Source organism: Netta rufina (assembly GCF_964035555.1).
Source record: "Netta rufina genome assembly, chromosome: 13".
In the NCBI taxonomy this organism is placed as follows: Eukaryota; Metazoa; Chordata; class Aves; order Anseriformes; family Anatidae; genus Netta; species Netta rufina.
The window spans coordinates 4,031,207-4,052,720 of NC_140136.1; the positions used below are offsets into that span (position 1 = coordinate 4,031,207).

A 21,514-nucleotide genomic window follows, 5' to 3' on the forward strand; every position below is an offset into this window, starting at 1 on the left:
AATGCAGTAAAACTCTTTTTCAGGGATATTCTATCTTTATGCTTCTCTGTCACTTTAGGTAACTTTCTAGAAAACCATTAAAAAAAAAAAAATCAACTCACATGATTTTCAGAAATCCAACAATCTCAGGCTATGTGCAGGAAAAATAATTTCCTGGCAAAAAGGCAATACTGTCATAGTGCTATGATGCAAATTCCCTGCAATATTTTAATTCTGCCTAGCTTTAAGTTCTTTATTCTGGCCTTGGTTCTGGTCTACTATTTATTACGTCACCTGCTGGAAACTTTTGCAATGACTGGGAGCAGCTGGCAGCACAGGAAAAAGCACACAAAGCACCCAGCTTCCTTACCTCTCATAAATAGAGATTGGACAAAAAAGAAAATAGCATCTTATAAACCTTGAGTCCTGCTATTAGGAATGCATGTTAAAGGGATAAACTTCATCAATAAAGCCTGAAGTTCTTGGTACAGAACATTAGAGCAGTGCAAACTTCTGGGGACAACCTGTCCTAGAGCAGCACAGGCTTGAAGGACATATGGGCACTAAATGTTGGACTAAGACTTTATGAGTCAGGGCAGCAAGTAGACCACATCTGCATTCATATCTGCATGATGATACTGCCACGGCACTTAAGCAGGGGGAGGGAGCATATCAGACATGACTACAGACTATGGCAATACTCACTGTTAAATGCCATCGTGTCATCAGCCATAACAGCAGTGAGTACTACTGAATGACAGCAATGCCATCCTTTCTGTAGCTTGCCAATGTGGTTCTTGCCAACTGATATTTGTTCAGCATGTTTCAGTGTTACTATGTGCACTTTTCTGGATATCTCTTCTACGTCAGCTGAAATGATGGTAGTAGGTGGGGAAGGTGAACAGGTGAAGCAGAAAGGAGGTGCAACAAAAATCCATTAAAGCTTCTGCACACAATTCAGACTAGGGACATCTGACCTGGATTTCACTCAGTGTGACTCTTTGTAATGAAAGTGTGGCTTCAGATCGCAAAGCATTACTGTTAGCTGAATAGATGCTGAATAATCTACTACTGCTTTCTTGTATGGTCAAACTTCAATTACATCTGTGACCTCCAGATTTTCACTCTATAAACATGGCATGATGATGATGGAGGCCACAATTCATCTCTTTTGCTTAGAGCAATGTAGGAGCTTCTTGTATTTAGCTCAGGCTACTCCAGTGCTTTGACAGTCACATGGTCGTTTTGTAGTCCTTCTTTCCTGCTATACTGCATCAGCAAGGTCTACGCCCAGACAAAAGTTAAAAGCCCATACATCCTTTATTTGAGCATTTCACAAATAAATTACAAGTTTCTTTGCAACCACGTCAGAAATCAAAACGTTTATTTACACCTCAGAAACAGCAAGCAATTCAGCAACTAGGGCCCAAAGGAACAATTAAGTGGAAAAGTAGCTGAATTATTATTATTATTTTTAATCAAACAAAATATTTTCTCCTTGTTTGAGCTTTAAAAAAAAAAAAAAAAGAAAAAAAAAAGGAAGGAAAGGAACTCATAAAAACATCTTGTTGATAACAGAGAGAGATAGAGAGATTGTTATGGGGCAAATATGTTTTTACAGGCGGTGTCTGTTTGAAATGGCAGTAACAACACAGCTTGTTTGTACTGAATTCACAATCAGTTCACCAGACTTGCTCTTGCTCTACAGTCCCGGGTGATGTGTATGCATGTACATACACATAGTCTATCTTTACATTAATTTCTACCCCCAAATGATCAAATACAGCCACTTATTGATGCAGAGAAGGAGTGTAATGGTCAAAGGGTTAATGAAACTTTCCTAAATATTTGTCCTGTCAAAAGCAGAGAAATGCAGAATTCTGGCTCTAAACCCTTCCCTTTCCACTTTTGATGACCAGTTGATATGTAGACAAGAAAAAAGAAAAAAAAAAAATTAAAAAAAGAGAGTTGGTAAATAATTACAGATATCTTCAAATGATATAAATTTTATTAAGAGGGGACAGCTACAGGTAGCATAAATACAACATGAGAGTTGGAATAAGCCTGGATTTCAGTGTGTGGAGTTTGTTGTTTTTTTGTAATCACTCTGGTTTGGCATACATGTACGTAACACAAGCTTTCTCTTAACTCATCTGTGAATCATTGGATTAAACTGCTTATTCCAAGTCCCCATGTTGTATTAGTCTCCATCTGCATATAGTATATATATATATATATTTATATATGTATGTGTATATCTCTATATATCTACATATATACACACACATAGCAATTGTGCAACTAATAACTTTCCACGGAGAGTGGATGAGTGTATCCATTTCATTTGGACAAATATAAACCAACTAGCATATCTTGATGTGAAAACAGTGTAGTCAATGGGTTATATGGTTTACACAGTTAAATAGTCAGCTATATCTGCTTTAAAGAGAATAGCTGTTATAACTACTACTGAAATACTTTGCTTGTTAACTCTAAATATTATAGATCAGAGTTAATAGAAAATTATTTTTATTTTAGTTATTTCTCATTTTGTCACCATTGGCCAGCATATCTCTCAGACAACTAAGTCTCTAGAGATGCAACAAAGGAAAGATAGGATCAGAGTTTTGTCCTAGACTTGCTGTTCTCAGGCTGACATGACTCTGTTTAACATGATTAATCGTGTTGTTTTTTTTTTTTTTTTTCTTTTTTAACTTTAATTATATGAGTAATTATTAAACCCATTCAGAAAGAAACTTGGCTTTTAGATAAGGTGTAAAATTATTTGTGTACAAAATTCTGCTGTGTCTCAAATGGCTAAGTGCACTATTGAGACAAAACCCAGCATTTTTCTCAGTGTTTCAGCAAGAAGTCTTGCAAAGGAAAGATCAATGATGTGAAAGTTGTTACTATAACATCTTTCCTTTTCTAGTGACAAAACATTTAACATAGGTTCTTATGAACTGATTGTAAGTCCACAATTTAATAAATGAGGATTGTATTACAGTGATACCTAACTTAAATGGCTACACGAGAGACCAGGACAAATTACTTGACTACAGGCCACAGCCACTTCAAATAAAGGTTAAACCAAATTATGCTGGGTTCCTTAGAGACATGTTAAAGTGGTTGGTGAAGGAAGTGAGTCATCTGTGCTTTACTGTTCACAGCAGACCAGTAAAAACAATATGTGGAGAGGTTTAAATTAAAAATCTCATCTAAATACAACTAACTGAAGCTCAAACAAGACTATTAATGGCGTTGCTCTTTAATTTACACCAGTGTAAGTAAGATGAGAATGGGGCTCAGAAAGTGTATTAGCCAGTGTTCCGCTCTTACCTAATTTTCCTTGCTAACCAGTAGGAAATTTTAGCTGGCTTCCCTTTGTTTTAATCTTCAGACCTGCAGTTACTGAACAAAATGTACATTAATAAATGCACATATGCATATCGTGAGCACAAGCATGAGGTGTACAGACAGAGTTCAATTAGCAAGTACACCACAAATGACACCTTTACCTTGCTAATGAACTCCTCTTGCTGATTGTTATATCCACTTTGTGTTTTAACAGCAGATACTCTTTTAAATTGAAATGGTTTTTGCACAAGACATGATGTTTCAAAACCAAAAATATCAAGTTCACTGCCTTTCTGACACCAGACAGCATTGTATGTCTGCAAACATAGGCTGAAATAAACATTGTAGTGACCAAAATAGCTAGGGAGAAATCAGCGTTGTATTATAAAAACAGCAAGCTTGGCTGAACACGTTAAACATAATTAACTAAAAAGAAAAAACAAAAACACCAACTAATTTTGCAACCTCTCTGCTTTTTCATGATAGTGTGAGAAACTAAAAAAAAATGTTATTTTTCCTTTGTTTCAGGTAATGAATAGCATTTTTGAGCTTATTTTCAGGTAAGAAAATTCAGATTCTCATGCGGTTCCTCATTTGTATAATGCCACAGAATGTGACACAGTCACTTGTTAAAGTGTTGGTTCTCAGGTACGGTGGAGAAACATTAACATGGCAGCTTCATCTTCTCTTTGAGTGCTTAGGTAGTCCAGTGATTAGCTCAGTCGGAGGCCTAAAGAGATACACAGTGAAGGCTGGGTGACTTTAATTTGGTTGGAGTGATAAAGTGATAATGGTGATTAAAGCCTTCGACACATCTTGACTCAGCATTTCAGCCATTGTACTGACTTCTCTACATGTCAAAAGGTTGCAGTATTATCTGAGAAGAAAGATTTATTGTCCTTGGGCACAAATTAGTAGAAAGAGTCTATCCATTGTTAGTGCAGTTCCAGGTAGAAGAATTTTTTCTTTGTTTCTGGTTTTGGATGTCCTTGGGATGATCCACCAAATGCTGTGTGAACCTTGGTGTAAATTAGAAAAGGGTAGCTTTATGTGGTACTTGATAAAAATGACACAAATGGCAATGGGTGTCTCTTCCAGAGGTGGGTTTTGCTTGATAGAAACAGGAAGAAAGCAAGTAGAAAAAGAGTATTTTGGGGGGAGGATATTATCGTTTCTTTTATTCAAGATAGAGTTTTCATAGATAAAAGCGGAGAGTGCAGTTCGTCTTTGGGTGCGCTTGGATGAAGTCACTAAATATGTATCCTGAAGATCCAGTAGTGTTAGGCAGTTGTTGATTTATTTTTTTTTTCCTTTTGAAAACATTGCCTTTTTTTTTTTTTTTTTTTTTTTTTTATAAGACATGACTGCTGATGATAAAGCAGCAGCACATGATTTTTACAAGGCATGGGCAGAGAAAGAGAACTAGAAGCATGCCCATGTTAATGTTTGAGACCAGGCACTTCCCTTTTAAATGCCTGCAACTGCATAACAGCCCACTCCTGAAGTTCCTTGCTCAACAGAAACACGCACTAACCTCAAAGCACCACTGTGGAAAGCGAAACACCGAGAGCGTGCTGCAAGAGAAACAAGGTCAGTGGGAGATTTCACTTGGCTAGGACTGCAGGAGTTAAGCTGGAAGAGAAAAACAGGTTCTTGTTTGAAGGCAGCTTGTATCTTATCAATAAATTTACAATGATAGGGAAACTCACGGCACAAACTAATTTTTCCTCTGTTGCCATTGTTATTACTCCTTTTGAATAGAAACAAAACAAAAATCTGTTGTCATATTTGGTACAATACAGGAAGTCAGAGAAAAGCTATTGTACAGCAATTTTTAACCACCAACACACATTTAATATCTAGTGTAGCATTATGGAAAACTAAATGTATGTTTGGAGTTTTTAATGTTTCCAAAAAGCTTTACTATTGAAACATATATGTGATGTGGAAGATATGCTCATAATCTCACTGTAGTAAAGACAACATACAGTATGACTCATAAGTACTGTAAAAATGCTAACTAAAGAATGCAGCTGCAAAGTTCTATTGCATAAGGAAGCTTTCTTGTTTAAACTTTAAATAAGCAAGTTTATTAAAATATTCTAAGACACTTACCTTACCCTAGTTACTGGCAAGCTCTAATAAAAGCCACAGTCTGTCACTAGTATACTTGTTGTGTTAAATTTATAAAAATTTGGTGTGAGCTTTGATGGATCATTTACAATTTATCGACAAGATGATCATCTTGATACAGTTAGTTTTTTTCTTTTTTCTTTTTTTTCAGCCTTACATGCTCACAGAATATAAAAGGATTCATATTCCTATGTAACGAACACCCTTTTTTCCCATGTCTGCAAACAAGTGTGGTAAGTTTATGCACACAAAGAAATGCTCTTGTTACTCTTAACTGGAAACTGTGTGTACATGTGTATGTATGTATATATATATATATATATTCAAAACTATATATATATGTGAATATATTTATATAATAGGGTATCTGTTTTCCTCCTTGCGCATGTATGTGTGATGACAGCTGCGCAGAGGCTGAGAGAGAGACCAGTGCTTCTGAGAAATACCTTGCTTATGCTGTTCTGATCAGCTTCTCATGCAGACATCTACTGACTTAACTGTGTCTGCAGAACTGACAAAAGACTTAAATTTTGTAAATTGCCCCAGCAAATAATTATCTGCAGGAACATAAAGGAAACTGACTTTACCCCCTTTAAAATCGGGCCCAGCATGTCCCACTGCTGTCGATAGCAACCCACACGGAGCCAGTCGCAGCTGACTACTCCCCACTGTCTCACAAATCTGAGCTCGTCTTACCTCCTGGCACTGCTCCCGCTGCAAGGGGAGTCTAAGAGCTGTGTTCCTGGGTGATCTTAAATTTCAAATGGGGCATAAGGAAAGAAGTCCAGATCAGAAACGAGCCAGGAGGACTTGCATTTCCTGTTTGCTGAACCTGAGGTACAAGAAGTGCTGCTGCAGAGCCTTGGGCCTGCTTAATTTGGTGTCAACAAAGAAGCTCTTTTAGTGATATGCTTGCAATAGGCTCTCTCCTTCTGGCTACACCATAAACAGCAAATACAGTAGGTTTAGCCATACAGAATAGTTACAATTCATCTGTGGCTGTATTATTCTGCTTTGTCACTTGCACAGTCCAGATGAATATTTTATAAAAGCTAAACCAGTCCTATAACTCTTCTCTCCATATAAATATATATATATATACATACACTCATACATATACAAATACTAACCCACAGACAAAATATTTTCTGAACAGTTGAATAGCAACAAGTCAACAGTTAGAAAAAAAATGGAGTCAATCTGTTTTCTGCTCCCCGAAGGTCAAGTTTAGATGTCATGGTCTTTTAACATTCAGTGAAAAGTCACATAAACCTTGCATCTTGCAAGAGGAGTCCATTAATAAATGGAAGTTAGGGTAGAGGCTGTCAAACACCAATGTATAGTTGGACAGATTGTGAGGTTGCAAATTAAACAGAATCTGGAGCAACTGAGGCCTAGTAGTGAAGAACAGTAACTGTAAACTGCAGTCTTCAGATCTGACGTTTTCTTTTTTCTTGTTGCCACGGCAACGTGGTAGGACAGCTTCAAATGTCAGGAGTTCTTACAGACCTAAATGATGGGAAATGGGTATGATTATTACTATGCAGATCACAGTACCTTTTAGCTTGCCCTCCCCCTCCCCCCCAAATTACTTATTGAGTAGATGCACATTCATCAGTAATTCGCTATGAATTATCCAGGTTTAGAAACAATTATTTGTGAAGACAGAAATCTCCAGGAGGAAATCCCAAAATGTCACTTGGAGCAAACAGAGACCTTTGCAGTGCATTTCAGAAAGATGTAGAGTGGAGGCCTGAACATAAATCTTGAGTCAGGACCTAATTCAGGACCCATCTGACACCTTGTTCAGTTATGTTGGTGCAAAAGTGCAAGTAAAATGCCAGTAAGCCTCCCTTGCGTGTGCACACTGACTAGTAAAGAGCAAACAAACAATATACTTTTTAAGAATAACATTCTAATTTGTGAATATACCAGGGACTAAAAGAGCTGACATAGTTTATTAACGTTGCTACAGAAATGCAAATCTTATCTTTGTTGCCTAACCTTTTGATTTATTTATTTATTTTAAGTGAAGGTAGCACAACTTGAATGATTTTTCCTGTTTTAGATGGGTACCCTGATAATACGAAGCTAGTAAACAAGCTTAGAAAAAAAAAAAAAAAAAAAAAAAAAAAAAAAAAAAGAAAGATTAAGGGCTAATCTATCAGTTGTAGATAATGGGTTTCTTTCCTCCAATTTCACTTGGCATCAATAGGACAGTACTGAGTTGCAAATATTTGGCTTTGCAATAGAGTCATAGAATCATTTAGGTTGGAAAAGCTCTCTAAGATCATCAAGTCCAACCATTAAATAAAAAACATATAAGAATGATATTAACAAAACACATAGCTAAGGTCATCTGGACGTCAGTTTAGAGCTTGCTTGTGGGCTGATGCTGGTCTGGCCCCTCTCAAATGAATTCAATTTCTGACCTTACAGTATTGGTTTACTGGTTGTACTGGATTTGGCTGGGATGGACTTCACTTTCTTCTTAGAGGCTTTTATGGTGGTATGCTTTGGATTTTTGATCAAAAGAGAGTTCATAACAAAGCAACGTTTTAGTTACTGAACAGTATTTGCATGGTGTGAAGGCCTTCTTTGTTTCTCATGCTGCCCTGCCAGCTAGTATACTAGAGTGCACAAGAAGTTGGTAGGAACACAGCCAGCACAGATGACCCCAACTGACCACAGGGATATTCCATATGCTATGCCATCACGTTTCTCAATAAAAGCTGGTGGAAAGATGGGGAGAAGGATATCCAGTGTTATGACCTTTGCCCTCCCAGGTAACCATTATGTGTGCTAAGTCCTGCTTTCCTGGAAATGGCTGATAGGAAGGAATATCAGGAATATCTATATAGGATATATATATTCCTATGTATCAGGAATATATAGGAAGGGATAGCAGGAATATCTGCCTGCTGATAGGAAGCAGTGAATGAATTTGCTTTGCTTGTGCTCACAGCTTTTGCTTTACCTGTTGAACTCTCATCATCTCAACCCATGATTTTTCTAGCTTTTACCCTTCTCAGTCTCTTCCGTGTCTCACTGGGGCAGCAATGAGTGAGCAGCTGTGTGGTGCTGAGCTGCCCACTGTGATTAACTCACAACAGTGTAGCAATGGCCTTATGGAGATGCAGGGCTCTGTAACCTGGGCCAAGGTGACTGTGGCATCAAAACACACAGCTGCTATCAAGCATGCACATGAAAACTGACACAAAGGCAGGAAATGTTTGTCGAATGTATATTGCATTTGTACCCTTAAATGATGAAGTATATAATTCTGTTACTATTACAGACAACTACAGAAGAAGCAGTAACATCACGGTCATTAATAGACGTTAGGCTGTGCTCTTTATTTGTTTTTAATTATCTGCTTTTCCTTCAAGGCAACTCAAATTTAATATAATTATTGATAAGGCTGTTTTTACTTTATCTGCTTTTTTCTTGTTATTATTTTGGTATTATTTTAACTGGCTTCAATATTAAATTCCTCCAGCTAGGGGCCTGTCCATATGGGCTGTACAGCAAGACAGACACCTGGATAGCACGCCACAGCCTGCCCTTCCCCTGCAGCATGGCCTCAGTTCTGTTAAACAAAGGTCAGTAAAGCAAATTAAACAAGTATGAGAATTCATAGAGGGAACTGATGGATGGGGCTCACTGAATTGAGAAGTGCCACTGAGATTTCCAAATAAGATAAAATCTGGAATTGCTTGGGATTGGGATTTTTAGCATGCATTTTAAAGAAAAAGTCTGACCACAAAATTAGGCTCTAGGCTTCTATAGGAATTTTGTAAGCATGACTGCCAGAGTTTGGATATGTTTGGATGAAGGACTGGCTGGGACTAAATTCTCATAAACAACTTGATCTCCTGGGATAGTGAAAAGCAAAAGTTTGGGAGTTTGATTTCACAAACTATCTGAAAAAAATGTATTTCCAAGTCACAATGAAGTTTATTATCATTTAAGGGCATTTGTTCAAGCCTGACTCCAAGTAAATAATACTAGCTTTTGAATCAGCAATGCTCCTCTGAGTCTTTTGGAGGTCCCTGGAGGTCTCCTTGCTGGGGACAGGCACTGGTATGTGATGAATGAACAGCACCTCTTACACTGAATTGCTGTATAATCCATAGGCTGAAACTTTAGAGCAATCTGTCAGCACAAAATTTATAAATATCACACAAATTCAAGCAGCTAGTGACTGCTTCACCAACAGCTTGTAAATAAAGGGCAATATATGTTGATTTATGTGCAGACCTGAAGAAAAGCTTGTATATTTTACATCATATTGACAGATGCAATGAATGTTACTACCTTATCACGCACCTTGCCTTTCCTGAGTAAACTATATATTAAAACTAGTTAGGTCAGCTTTAACTATGAATATGTTTGTTTGTTTGTTTGTTTTACAGTACTAGTTGAAGGCTAGCTTTTCTCACAAATGTAAGCATGCTTTTGATTTTCCCTGCCTTTTTCCCCACTTGCCTCTCCAAACACCGCCCCAGTTCCCTTCTCCCTTTCATCCTGAAGCACTGCAGTTCCTTTGACTTTCCTTCTACTGAAATCACTTATCAACCTCATCATCTGACCTGTCAGCTCTCTTTGACACATTCTATCACATGCCTGGAAATCTGATGCTTCCCTCAGCTCCTGTGACTACATCTTCCTGTCATTTTCCTATGAGGTCTGTAATCACTTTTCCTGCACGTCTTTGTCTTATTCTTTACATTCCAGGTTTCTGGGGAAATTTTGTTTTCCCCACTTCAATTTCTTCCCTTTCTCTGTGCTACCATTCATACACGTTCACCGATTGCTTCAGGGCTGGCAGTTCAGAGATCTTACTCTTCCTACCTGTTTTTCCATTTAGGCTACAATGTTGACCTCTACCTTTTCAATGTTTAGCAGACAGCTCTTCACAGCTAAAAACTGAGCTCTTAAATCTTTCCCCTAAAGCACTCCCTTCCAGTTATTCTTTTGATTGCTCTGGACAACACTATCATCTTATTCAAACTTAAAAAGTGAGACAAAATGGAGAACATTTTTGTCACAGAATCTTCTTTCTAGGTCTGTGTATTTAGGTTGCATCTTAATCTAGAGGATTCTTTCACACATCATCCCAAATGGCTGTTTCTAGCCATTCAAACAGCTAAATACCCTGCCCAGGCACTCCTCAGCAGGTTTGTAACATGTTTTCACAGCCCTTGTCAAAATCAAGATACTATAGTTCATATCCTGACAGTCTTTTGCTGTACAGAGTATTTTCCTACTCTGCCACTTCAACAACACCTCTGTTACTGTGACTCCTCCATTGCTTCTTCCCTAATGCGTGTCTTTTCATGGATCATCCCCACATGACCACCTTTTCGTATTCATACACTATGACACCAACTTTCATTGACATGTTTTCAAAGAAACCTTTTGGGCTTTCTTTTCTTTTTTTTTTTTTTTCTTTTTTTTTTTTTTTTTCCCCCAGGCTTTCTTGGGTAATAGGAGTAGCTCCCTGCAAGCATCTGTAAAAAGCTTTCTCCTTAGCATGTGTTTCTTCTGACAGATCTACAAGAATCTTGACATTTAGCAATGGGTGATAAGACTACTATGAATCCAGCTCAGCCATTTCACCAGCCTTAATTAAAGTTGTGTTAAAATAATTTGTTCTAAACGTTGATTGGAGGAATAGTACATATCCTTTGCTTCTGACTTTTAAAACAGCTCCAATATTCAAAATTAGGGGGCTATAAAAGTTATGTAGCTAACTAACTTCAGTACTTCCAGTAAGACTATTCAAGACCAAATCTGTTTTGGTTCTTTCTATTGCAAACAATGGTGAATTTTATATATATATATATATTTTTTTTTTATTTTTTTTTTTTGCTTGCATCCAATGGTGAAGTTAGACTAACTTTTAGTTTCTGTGGTTAATGTCAAAGTTTGTCGATAAAAATTTACTTTCTAAAAATATTCTGATATAATCTTATAAGGTGCGTTATTGGACATGCATTCTGGCTAGTAATGCCCTTAAAACAAAATCTACAGAAATCAAAAATGACCAAAGTATTGTGCAGAAACCTTAATGATGAATATAAGCAGAGCTATAGAAATCACAGAACTGCTCTAGTATATATTCTCTGCAGATCTGATCAAGTATTGTATTTAAAATGTCTTTATTTTCCCAGCTGGATTGCTATTGTGTATTATTGTTTTCTATAGAGGAATTGTAGTTTTCTTGTTTGCTTTTCTTTCTTTCTTCTGCCAACAAGGACCAAATGAAAGTTCCAGAAATACACACAGACTGCCAAAGTGTTAGGGCATTCTCATCTCTAAACAACCAACCTAAAGATGACAGGCTTCAAGTGTTTATCCACTGACTTTAATTTTGTTTTGTTTTGACACATTTTCATGCATTTTATATTTACAGTTTGTGTTCAGCAACAGGTTCTTACTATTTAAGGAATATTGTGAGTATAAAATGTGCAAATGCATGCAAGAACATTTGCTGACCCATGCTGACTAGCTCTTTTAGGAACCTAATGTCCTGGTAAGCTTATACCTGGCAGGTTTAGATCTGTACATTAATTACCATTATGCATAGTAATTATTTTATATTTGTAGTAAAATATAGATTTGTAAAAATCATCACTATATTTTAGCTCATCTCAGCACTCAATTATTGCACACCGTGTATTAAAACCATGTTTTAAATGAGATTTTCTGTCTACCTACTACAAGTAGGTAGGTTAATGGCTTGCTAGGTTGGACATGATGATCCATGATTCCAACTGTTTTGCTGTATACAGCTGCAGGTATGAAAGCCACAAAGGTGATGTGTACATCGTTGTTCTTTTATTGCCAATAGCCACCTCTCACTCCTTCCCTTTAGAGTATCTGGGGAATGCACAAGCAGCATAAAGCTAGCATAACTATATAGAACTTATTTTCTCCAGAACTCACTCTCAGCGCAGTCTCCAATGTGATCATTGCCATTTTTAATCTCACAGGTCTCTGCTCTAGCTCTTCTATTCCTGAGAGAAATGTTCAGCCACGTTCCTTTTAAGATAGCAGTCAAATATGAGGTAAGTGAACTTTACAGCATTGTTCTTATGTGCTTGCTGTCTGAATTGTTACTATTATGGTTAATTTGTCTCAGATAAGAATTCAGGGCTCGTTATTGTAAATGGATGATGTTGGTTGGCATTAGTACTTTGGAGGATGATTTTTGCTTTTGTTGGTCAAGAAAATGAAAACTGGATGTCTTTATCTGGATGGAGTGTAATAATGCTATAGGAATATAGGTCTAAGTATGCAGTTTAGGGTAGGGAGATTCATAATGTAGTTACCTAAGATGGAACAAAATCCCCCTTCTACTCCCACTAAAGTTGATTGGAAAGTCAAAAGGTTTGAAGTAGGTAGCAGAAGACTCTACAGGACTGATATCTGAATCATCATCTAGGTATCGTGGTTTCAGACACTGAATTGCTTCAAAAAAGGAGCAAGCCGCCTAATAAAGACAGTGTCTATAATATCGATTTCTTCAATGACTGCAGCCACCTGTCTACTTCACACTAATTTAATGTTTATTCCCTACTCTGATTCATATGAAAAAAGACAATGGAGAAAAAAAATGCACATAACTCTTTAAAACCATGAATGCATAATGATATTAGAAAAAAAAAGACAGCCTTTAGCATGTAACCTTGTTTACCATGGTTCAGGATCTGGAGAGCTCATGGTCCATCAGAACCCTCCTAATCAGCCAGTAAACAACCTCATTTGCCAAATTACTTCTACTTAGCTCAGAAAATTATTTGTGATTTCCAGACACTTTACCTTTCTGCATTGCAGCCTTAGCTTTCTCTGAACATGTTTGTAAATTACTGACCCATACCCCTGCTTATTTTAAAGAAACAGAAACAACTTGATTAATCCAAAGCCTTTGAAAGATGTGTACCTTATGAGACCAGACAAGCTCCCTTCTTTCCCCACCGTTACAGATCCTGTGTCTTAAATGGCAGTTTAAACCTTATAAAAATTAAAGGCATTTAGGTTTCATGCTGACCCTCTGTACAGGAGTGAACTTTACCCAAGATGTATTCATCCTGTAATTTTCATTTAACATAGTGAAGAGAGTTAACACAGTTGAAGTCTGGAGTTCAACTCAGGCATGCTCCATTTCCTTAGATTTCCTTTAATTACCCTCTCATCAGAAATATTACATTAATCTCTGCATAATTTAAGGTCTCCATTACATCATGGACTTTATCAAAACCTCGGTAATGTTAAAGGAGTAATGGGAAAATGGAAGAAGAGATCAGAACCATGTTTTTGATTAGACAGTTAATCAACATTCAGATACCTTTTTCCTGGCTTTAGCATCTATAAAAGAGCATTAATTGGATACACAGTTATTAATATAGCCTTCTTGTAGAACTTGCTTAGAAAAATTTAAATTGTTTTCATGTACATCACTGGTTGATTTGTTGTGGGTTGTTTTAAACACCAGAAGTGTCATAGTGTTTGCACCACTTGCCTATAAATTATATCTTGTACATTTCTGTAAAAATAGTAATTTAATAACTATGTTATACATATATATATATACACGCTTTTTAGATAATAACTGTGTATGTTCACCTGTAACCTCTTCAGTGGTCCAATGCACTGGCTATGTTTTGGGTTGTGTGCCAAATTTTAGTGGTCACTAGTTTTGACTGTCCTGCAATTGTCTTCTGAAGGAAGAAGGGAATCTTTTCATTGCAACTCTCACTGAATTTGAAAGGCTGAAACAGCTGTCTCCAGACAGATAACACACAACCTTATTCCAGCAGCTAAGAAATCAATTTTTAGTATCAGGAGTAGCAGTAGGTATGCTTGTGGCTAGAGCAAATGCATGAACTCATTGAACAGTAATAACATTGTAAAAAAGGTTTATAAAGAAGAGAGAAGTAAGTGAATTTATCCTTAAAATTTGCAGCTTATAACATCACATAAATGGGAAACAAATTATATATGAGGAGATGATTCCAAAATTCTTAATGCTAGGAAAAACACAGTATGCGTTAGTACTGTGTGTGTGAAATGAGTGTCTTATAATTCTACTCAAAGCTCCAGTAGGCACTCATATATCAATGTCAATATTTAACTTCAGGAGCTAAAATGTCGGCATGTGCTAAGCAATTGGCCAAAATTGGCAAGACTGGGGAGAAACATGCCAATCCAAACTAATCAGCTTGCACAGGGGAATAGGTTGCTCAGGCTGAAGTCGTTTTCAAAGGGTATCTGTTTGACACCAGCAGATGATATTTCCGAGTCTCTCGCACACTGCTAACTCATTTATTATAAAACTATACTGGCAGATCTGGAACAGTGCTGATATACACCAACGCACTCTTCTAACTTCTTGCACTGGCCTTGCTCACTGCTGAATCCTTGTTTCTGCTTCTCCTACTTGTCTTGTACCTACATATACGCACCCTATTGGGCTGTTCTTGTGATGTGCAAAATGTACATGCATGTAGGTAATACTAAGACAAAAGTTCAGCAACTAAAAGACTTTGAAATTCAGAAGCATATATTACCCAGTGCAGTGCTATGTTTATGTAATACAATTCATATTTACATGTACTACAGATTTGACATATCTTACTGGGGGTGATGTAATTTCTCTGGTAAAGCAGCTAATAGTGTAGATATTTTATTTTATATTTGACATTGTTACAGATTTTAGTTGATACTTTGCCAGAGTAATGTCACCTTCATTTGACCAACACTAAATAAATTCTCCCTTTCTCTTCTGATTCGTTCAAAACAAAACAATTGCAGAGGTGATTACCTGCAGTCTGGAAATGCATTTTCCAATGCTCTAATATGATAAACTTAGCTGAAAAACTGGAAATATTCAGAAAGTGAAATTAATAGGTACAGTTTTGAAACAGTAGCATTGAACAAATCTAATTTCTCATTAATGCATAAAAAATATAAAAAACCCAGCCTTTTAAAGCACAGTATAACTTTAAGCAGTCAGGTCTCAACTTCCATAGGTTAGTTTACTAATAGTTATCAGTAAGTAGAATATATGCATAAATAAGTTCGTAGAATCATAAGGGTTGGAAAAGACCTCCAAGATCATCTGGTCCAACCATCCCCCTACCACCAGTATTACCCACTTAACCATGTCCCTAAGTACCACATCTAACCTTTTATTAAACACCCCACATTTTGTAGTCTATCGCTTTTCCTGGACAGCCTCTATAGATGTCTATTTCAGCAATGTTATTTCTCAGATCTGTAGGTGTACACTAATCCCAACTTACTTCATCAAGTAACATCATCTAACCTTCAGGCCCAATCTAATCTTTCTATTCAGTTTCAATATCACATATCACATTTAAAACTGAACATCAAGCTGTCAGCATGAAGAGCATATTCTGAGGTGTTGGGATGTCACAGAGTGGGGAAATATCCAAGGAAGTAGACACTTAAAAGAAAAAAAAAATCCCATTATGTGTAGTAGCCATTATTGACAGAAAAAAATAATGAAGTGGTAACCAGTTCATTTCTAGTTTTTAGTCACAGTCCACCCCAGAACAATTCAGATAATTATGTTAAGTTATATATTTAGCTGACTTTAAGTGGTCACTCAGAAATACAAAATATTATAAATCTACGGTTTCTGTTCAGAAAATGAAAACATAAATGTTCCTTTGAATTCATACCACTAAATGGTCTATCAAACCAGTCTCTTTAAATTTTCATTGCATATATACAGAATAACTGTCAGGAACGATATTACAGATTTAAAGGAACTAGCTGTATTTGCTTATTTATTTATTTATTTATTTATTTTTTTACATCACAATCACACATCTAAACTGTAGTGTTTTTTCAATTGGTATATTTCTGGAACATGTTTGAATGGTTTAAAATGTACAAAACCTGTCACTTCTTACCTAATTAACTCAATAAAACTTAACATAATTAAGTACATTTTAAATATGTTTATGTACAATTTGAGGGTATTTCTACTTGTCATGTATATGACTAGGTATAACATCCTCTGTACAATTGTGTATGTGCATATGGACTTCTGTGTTATTTCAAGCCCCATTTACTTTAGGTGGGCTCCCAAAGCCAACTGCACAACAGGTTGCAGAACTGAGTACACCTACACAGAAATTAGAAGACTTGACACAGATGTCTGTGGTACAAGTGAAACTCACATCATGACAATCTTGATTTGACTTCAATCCCTTAACCCTTAAACTCTCCTTCCCTTACTAGAATGTAATCAAGCAAAGTATCTAAAGAGACCAAAAAAAAAAAAAAAAAAAAAGAAGGTATTTTTCTCTTACACACATTCAAGAATGTGTCTCTATTCACTGATAACTTAGCAGTAACAATAATGATGTTAATACAAAAAAAGCACCTGTAACGAAGATAGTAAGTATTAAAGTAATAGAGGGAATTGCTGGTGTCACTAGTTTTAGGAATTGAGATTTATACCTCTGGAACTCACTGATTGTCAGTATTTTCAGTTACTTGGGTATCGTCATTTAGGTACCAGGTTATATACCCACACGGTATGTACTCTAATGGAAGAAAAGAACTTTAATTAGACTTGTGCAAACAAATAACTTTCACAGCAAAACTCTCCCCGGTTTTTGAAATTCTGGCCAATATAAGAATATTTTGCTTCTCAGAAATGGGAAAGTTTCTTCAGCAAAATTTCCTAGTTGTACTAGTTAAATTTTTGTTTTGTTTTAATTATCACTGCTCTGAAACATAGAAAAATGCTAAAGAAGATTAAAATATGCTAAAGCAACCTAAAAGGTTCAGGATAAACATAAATAAATTTACAGGTATATATTGTTCTTAGCAAAGTCACCTTTTGTAACAAGCTCCTCTGAAGCTTCCTCTTTAGAACAGGATTTTTTTTTTTTTTGGGAGGGGTGGGGGGGTGGAAGGGAACAAAAATACTACAAAAATAAATACTAGTTGAGCCCTGAAAAACTTAATTACACAATTGTCTAAGACTCAGCCAAGCCATTCACAGTAAAGACTGAAAACTGAATCTGTGGGTAACCAAACTGCACTTGTGAACAGAAAGAGCAATGACCTTAAAGGTCTTTTCCATTTGAAACTTTCTGTGATCTGTCTTAATCTCATGCCATTCAAGTATGTATTGCTTCAGTCTTCAGACATTTGATGTTCCTGCATAAATAACACAGGATGTACTAGAAACACAGATGGTTCCATTGCTTTGGAAAATGAACTGAGTGAACAATAACACTTTAAATCTGCCTGTCCATGTTCAGGACAATTCAAATCTGTCAGCTAATACCATTTAAATGTTTCTAATGGTTTAATACCAAACATGTAATTTACGAGGAAAAAAAATAAAACATTGTCTATTGATACTGTAGCTGCATGCCTCAAACCAGAAAAATATTATGGTAGGGGAGGAGGGGCATTAAAATTGGAAAAGTGAATGTAATTAATAGAAGTTAAATTCAAGATTGTCTTTAAGGCTTCTTTGCAATCACAGTACTGACATCTGTCCAAGTCTCTGTTTTTCAACACACCTGAGGCCTTCCATTCTCAGTTTAACAAATTAATTCCAATGTAGAGACTTCCAGCTCCTTTAAAGTCTTCATAGCACTATTTCCCCTCCAGCCTCTCACCTTACTTTCTGTTCATAGTAAATATTTTGCTTAGTAGGTTCAAGTCAATTGGCCAGGTTAACAACGACAAAAAAAAACAACCACAAACCAAACCAAACAAAAACCACATACACACACACAAAAAAAAAACAACCTTATCTTAGTTGACTGTCAACTACTGATGTCGGTTTTTTTTTGCTTTTTTTTTTTTTTAACATGAAGTGTTTAAATTTCCATGTGAGAAAAAAAAAATAGACTAAGTAAAATATTATTTCTGGTGTGACTGACCTACTAATGAATGCTCCAAAGTCTCCTTGTTCAAGACATGACTGCTGTGTTTTTGAATCTTATTTCAGTACCTTGTTTCAATGAATTTGAATCTAACTTCATCTTTTATGTTTGTAAAATATGAAAGGAAATATGAAATGCAATTATCATTCTATGATTAGCCAATTAAGTGAAATAATTATTGTCAAATTAAAATTCCAGAATTAAAACAGTCCCTTAAATAATAATATAAATATTTTGTCATTGATATAAAGCCTAATCCTGCCAGCTAGAGTAGTTCTTTTGCAGATTTCCATAGGGTTTTTGTTGCTGAGCTCATTATGACAATATACACAGATTTGTTTTTGATATTTTACCTTTTTAACTTGTCATGTTTTCCTCATCACTTGTGCGTAACTCAAATCCTAAAAGTTCTTTAATCTATGTCTTTGACTTGTTCTAACCGAATTTTTCACAGAAACTTTCTCTGACACATCACTCCCAGTGTAGAAAAAGAACAACTTTACCAACCTCAATATATCTTGTGATGAGATTGCTGTTAAATGTAAAAAGTACACTTAACAGTCATTTGTTTTTAAATTGATGAGAATTAAGCAAAATTTGCAGGGACTGCTATTCTCCCTTTTAGGTATGTTTCATTCAAACCTAAATTAAATGTCAGCTACCACTTTGTAGGTTGCAGTAAGGGGCCTGTTTTCTCTCCCTCTCATCATTAGGAAGTTTGTAGATATTCTCTTGTTGAAAATGTTTGGGAGCCTTCCGGAGGTACCGTCTGTACCTCTAGTGTTGTTGAGCCCCTCACTTTGGTTACGTTCAATCCGAACAGAGATAATTTACCTGTGTCAGTTGAAAATATGAGGAAATGAGTGAGCAGTAAGGAACAACATGGGCAATCTCAGGCTCAGCACCAGTCATGCCCCATAACATACATTTTTTCTCCTGCTTTTCCCTTCCTCAAGTATGATTTTTGTAGTCCTGCTCCCTGACTAGGAACCCAGATCTAGTTTTTGATATCTTCTTCTTCCTCAATCTGAATTACTAAAGTCTAAGTTATATCTGAACAAATTGGTTCTATGTTGGCTGCAGTAGGACCTAGAAATCAACTGTTCATTCAGCATCTTTTAATTCCACCAAACAGTTTATTGTTTTGTTGTGGAAAAGCTGCAGTCTGCCCATATACTTCATTATCTCACATTTCTTACTTCTGATTGACAAGAACTCCTAAAATTTCTATTGTTATAAGTATATCTGGGCAACTCTCTAGTCTGTATACCATTATCTCTCAATATCCTGAACACAGCAGGCAGCTACAGAATAGGTGAGACTGCTGCTTTTTGCATGCATTACAGTTTTAATCAGGCTCTTCAGTTCTATGCTGAGTTACTTCAGAAATCTGCCACATATGACTTCTTCCATGACTTACAAAAGAGGCACATATTCTAAGTATAGATAATAATTGTACCATTTAAATGATAATACCAAGATGTTTTGTAAAGGGAGGAAATTCATGCAGGGCATTTTTACCATGAACAGCTCTTTCACAGGGCTATCTATCCTCACACCAGATGTCAAATACAAAAAGAAATACTTTGGCATGAATAACAAAGTTCATTTGACTGAAGGATTTACCTCCTAGGAACAAGAGCCTCATAAAACATAAATACTGGGAGCAAAGTGAGCCTCGTAAGGGCTTTTGCAAAAATTAAACCCATAACTTGCCACTAGAAATGGGATATTTCATCTGTTCAATAAGCACTAAAGTTCTCTTTGTTTATATGGCATCGTAATCTTTGATTACTCTGATAAATATTTGGACTAGACAAAACATTGCAATGGAACTAATCGCAGCTATAAACGAACTGTGTGTAGAAATGAATTGGGAATGCAATGATACCAGCACATTCTATGATTTTATAGAAGTTCAGATACAGAACCACATTATTTAAACTGTCTCGTGGCCCCATTCTTTCACATCTCTCTGTCTCCGTCTGCACCTAAGGAAAATGTTTGTTATGCTTGCTGGCTTTGCACAAACATGAATAGATAACTGTACCAGACACGGAGTACTACCCTCCCTCTGCATGACTGGGTGAAACTGAAATACACAACTAAATGGTAGCAAATGTTGGCAAAGAAAAACAATACAGTCCTGTGCTGAAGACTACATCTGGCTATGCTGAAACCTAGCTAGAGAATTCATGCTATCACTTACAACAACTGTGTACAAACATCCTTAGTCTCAAGGAGGAGATCCTTCACCATCCCTTCAACTCACCTGCAGTGTCCCTTTGTTTCGGTTTTATTGCTCAGAGAACAGACTGGTACCAGTAAGTAACACTGAATAAACTGCTGGCAGATTACGTGCACATTCTTACTCCACTCGTTGCTTAAGATTACAGTTCTCTTTCTCAATACTTACTATTACAGCACTCTGAAGGAATATAAGACTTGCCTAGAAAGGCTTGAGGCATGTCTTATTTTTTCACGTTGTTAAGACTATTCAGTGCTACTTAATCTTTTACAGTAGGACAGGGAATCCCTGTGTCATTCCGAGCACCACACAGTGCTCAGATGCCAGGGGCCTATATTCCGCCCACAGTTCAGCTGGGGAAGATCTGTAGTCAGAAGATCAACTCAAGAAGCATTTTCCAACACCTAGAACTGCTTTTTATAACTCAATCTAAGGAAAGTGATCAGACCTCTTTGGGGGCTAGAAAACGTCAACATGAATACTTTCAAATGCAAATGCTTTTCTCCACCCGAATATATTCTAAGCAGATTCAATAATGCAAATAAAGTTCAAGCACAAATCGTATCTAAAAATGTTAGCCCAGTGGTGAAAGTCATGCTTAGTGTAGCCCCAGCAACATTTATGAAGTGGTAACAAGAATATATTTGAATCAATGGGCTGCATATTTATATCAATGATGCAATGGTGTCATGTACTGTCACATATTTCTAACATATTACTTCTAACAGCTGAAGTCTGCATTTGTTTCCAGTCGACTAAACTCAGAACAACTGAAGCAAAGCCAATGGAGATACTTCAGATGTCACTGATTGGAACAAAGAACAGGAATTTGCACTTAGCATTTATATAG

The 21,514-nt window shown here is 36.4% G+C and overlaps 1 protein-coding gene across 1 annotated transcript in view; it reads right to left on the reverse strand.

Moving 5' to 3' along the window:
- Window positions 1-1,280: 1,280 nt before the first annotated feature.
- Window positions 1,281-21,514, reverse strand: part of CDH13 (cadherin 13) — a 481,427-nt gene continuing 461,193 nt past the window's right edge. Inside the window, exon 14 of the mRNA XM_084294592.1 lies at window positions 1,281-6,978. Within this exon, the coding sequence (XP_084150718.1) occupies window positions 6,971-6,978 (8 nt within the window). The 3' untranslated portion in view covers window positions 1,281-6,970. The remainder of the gene's footprint in view (window positions 6,979-21,514) is intronic.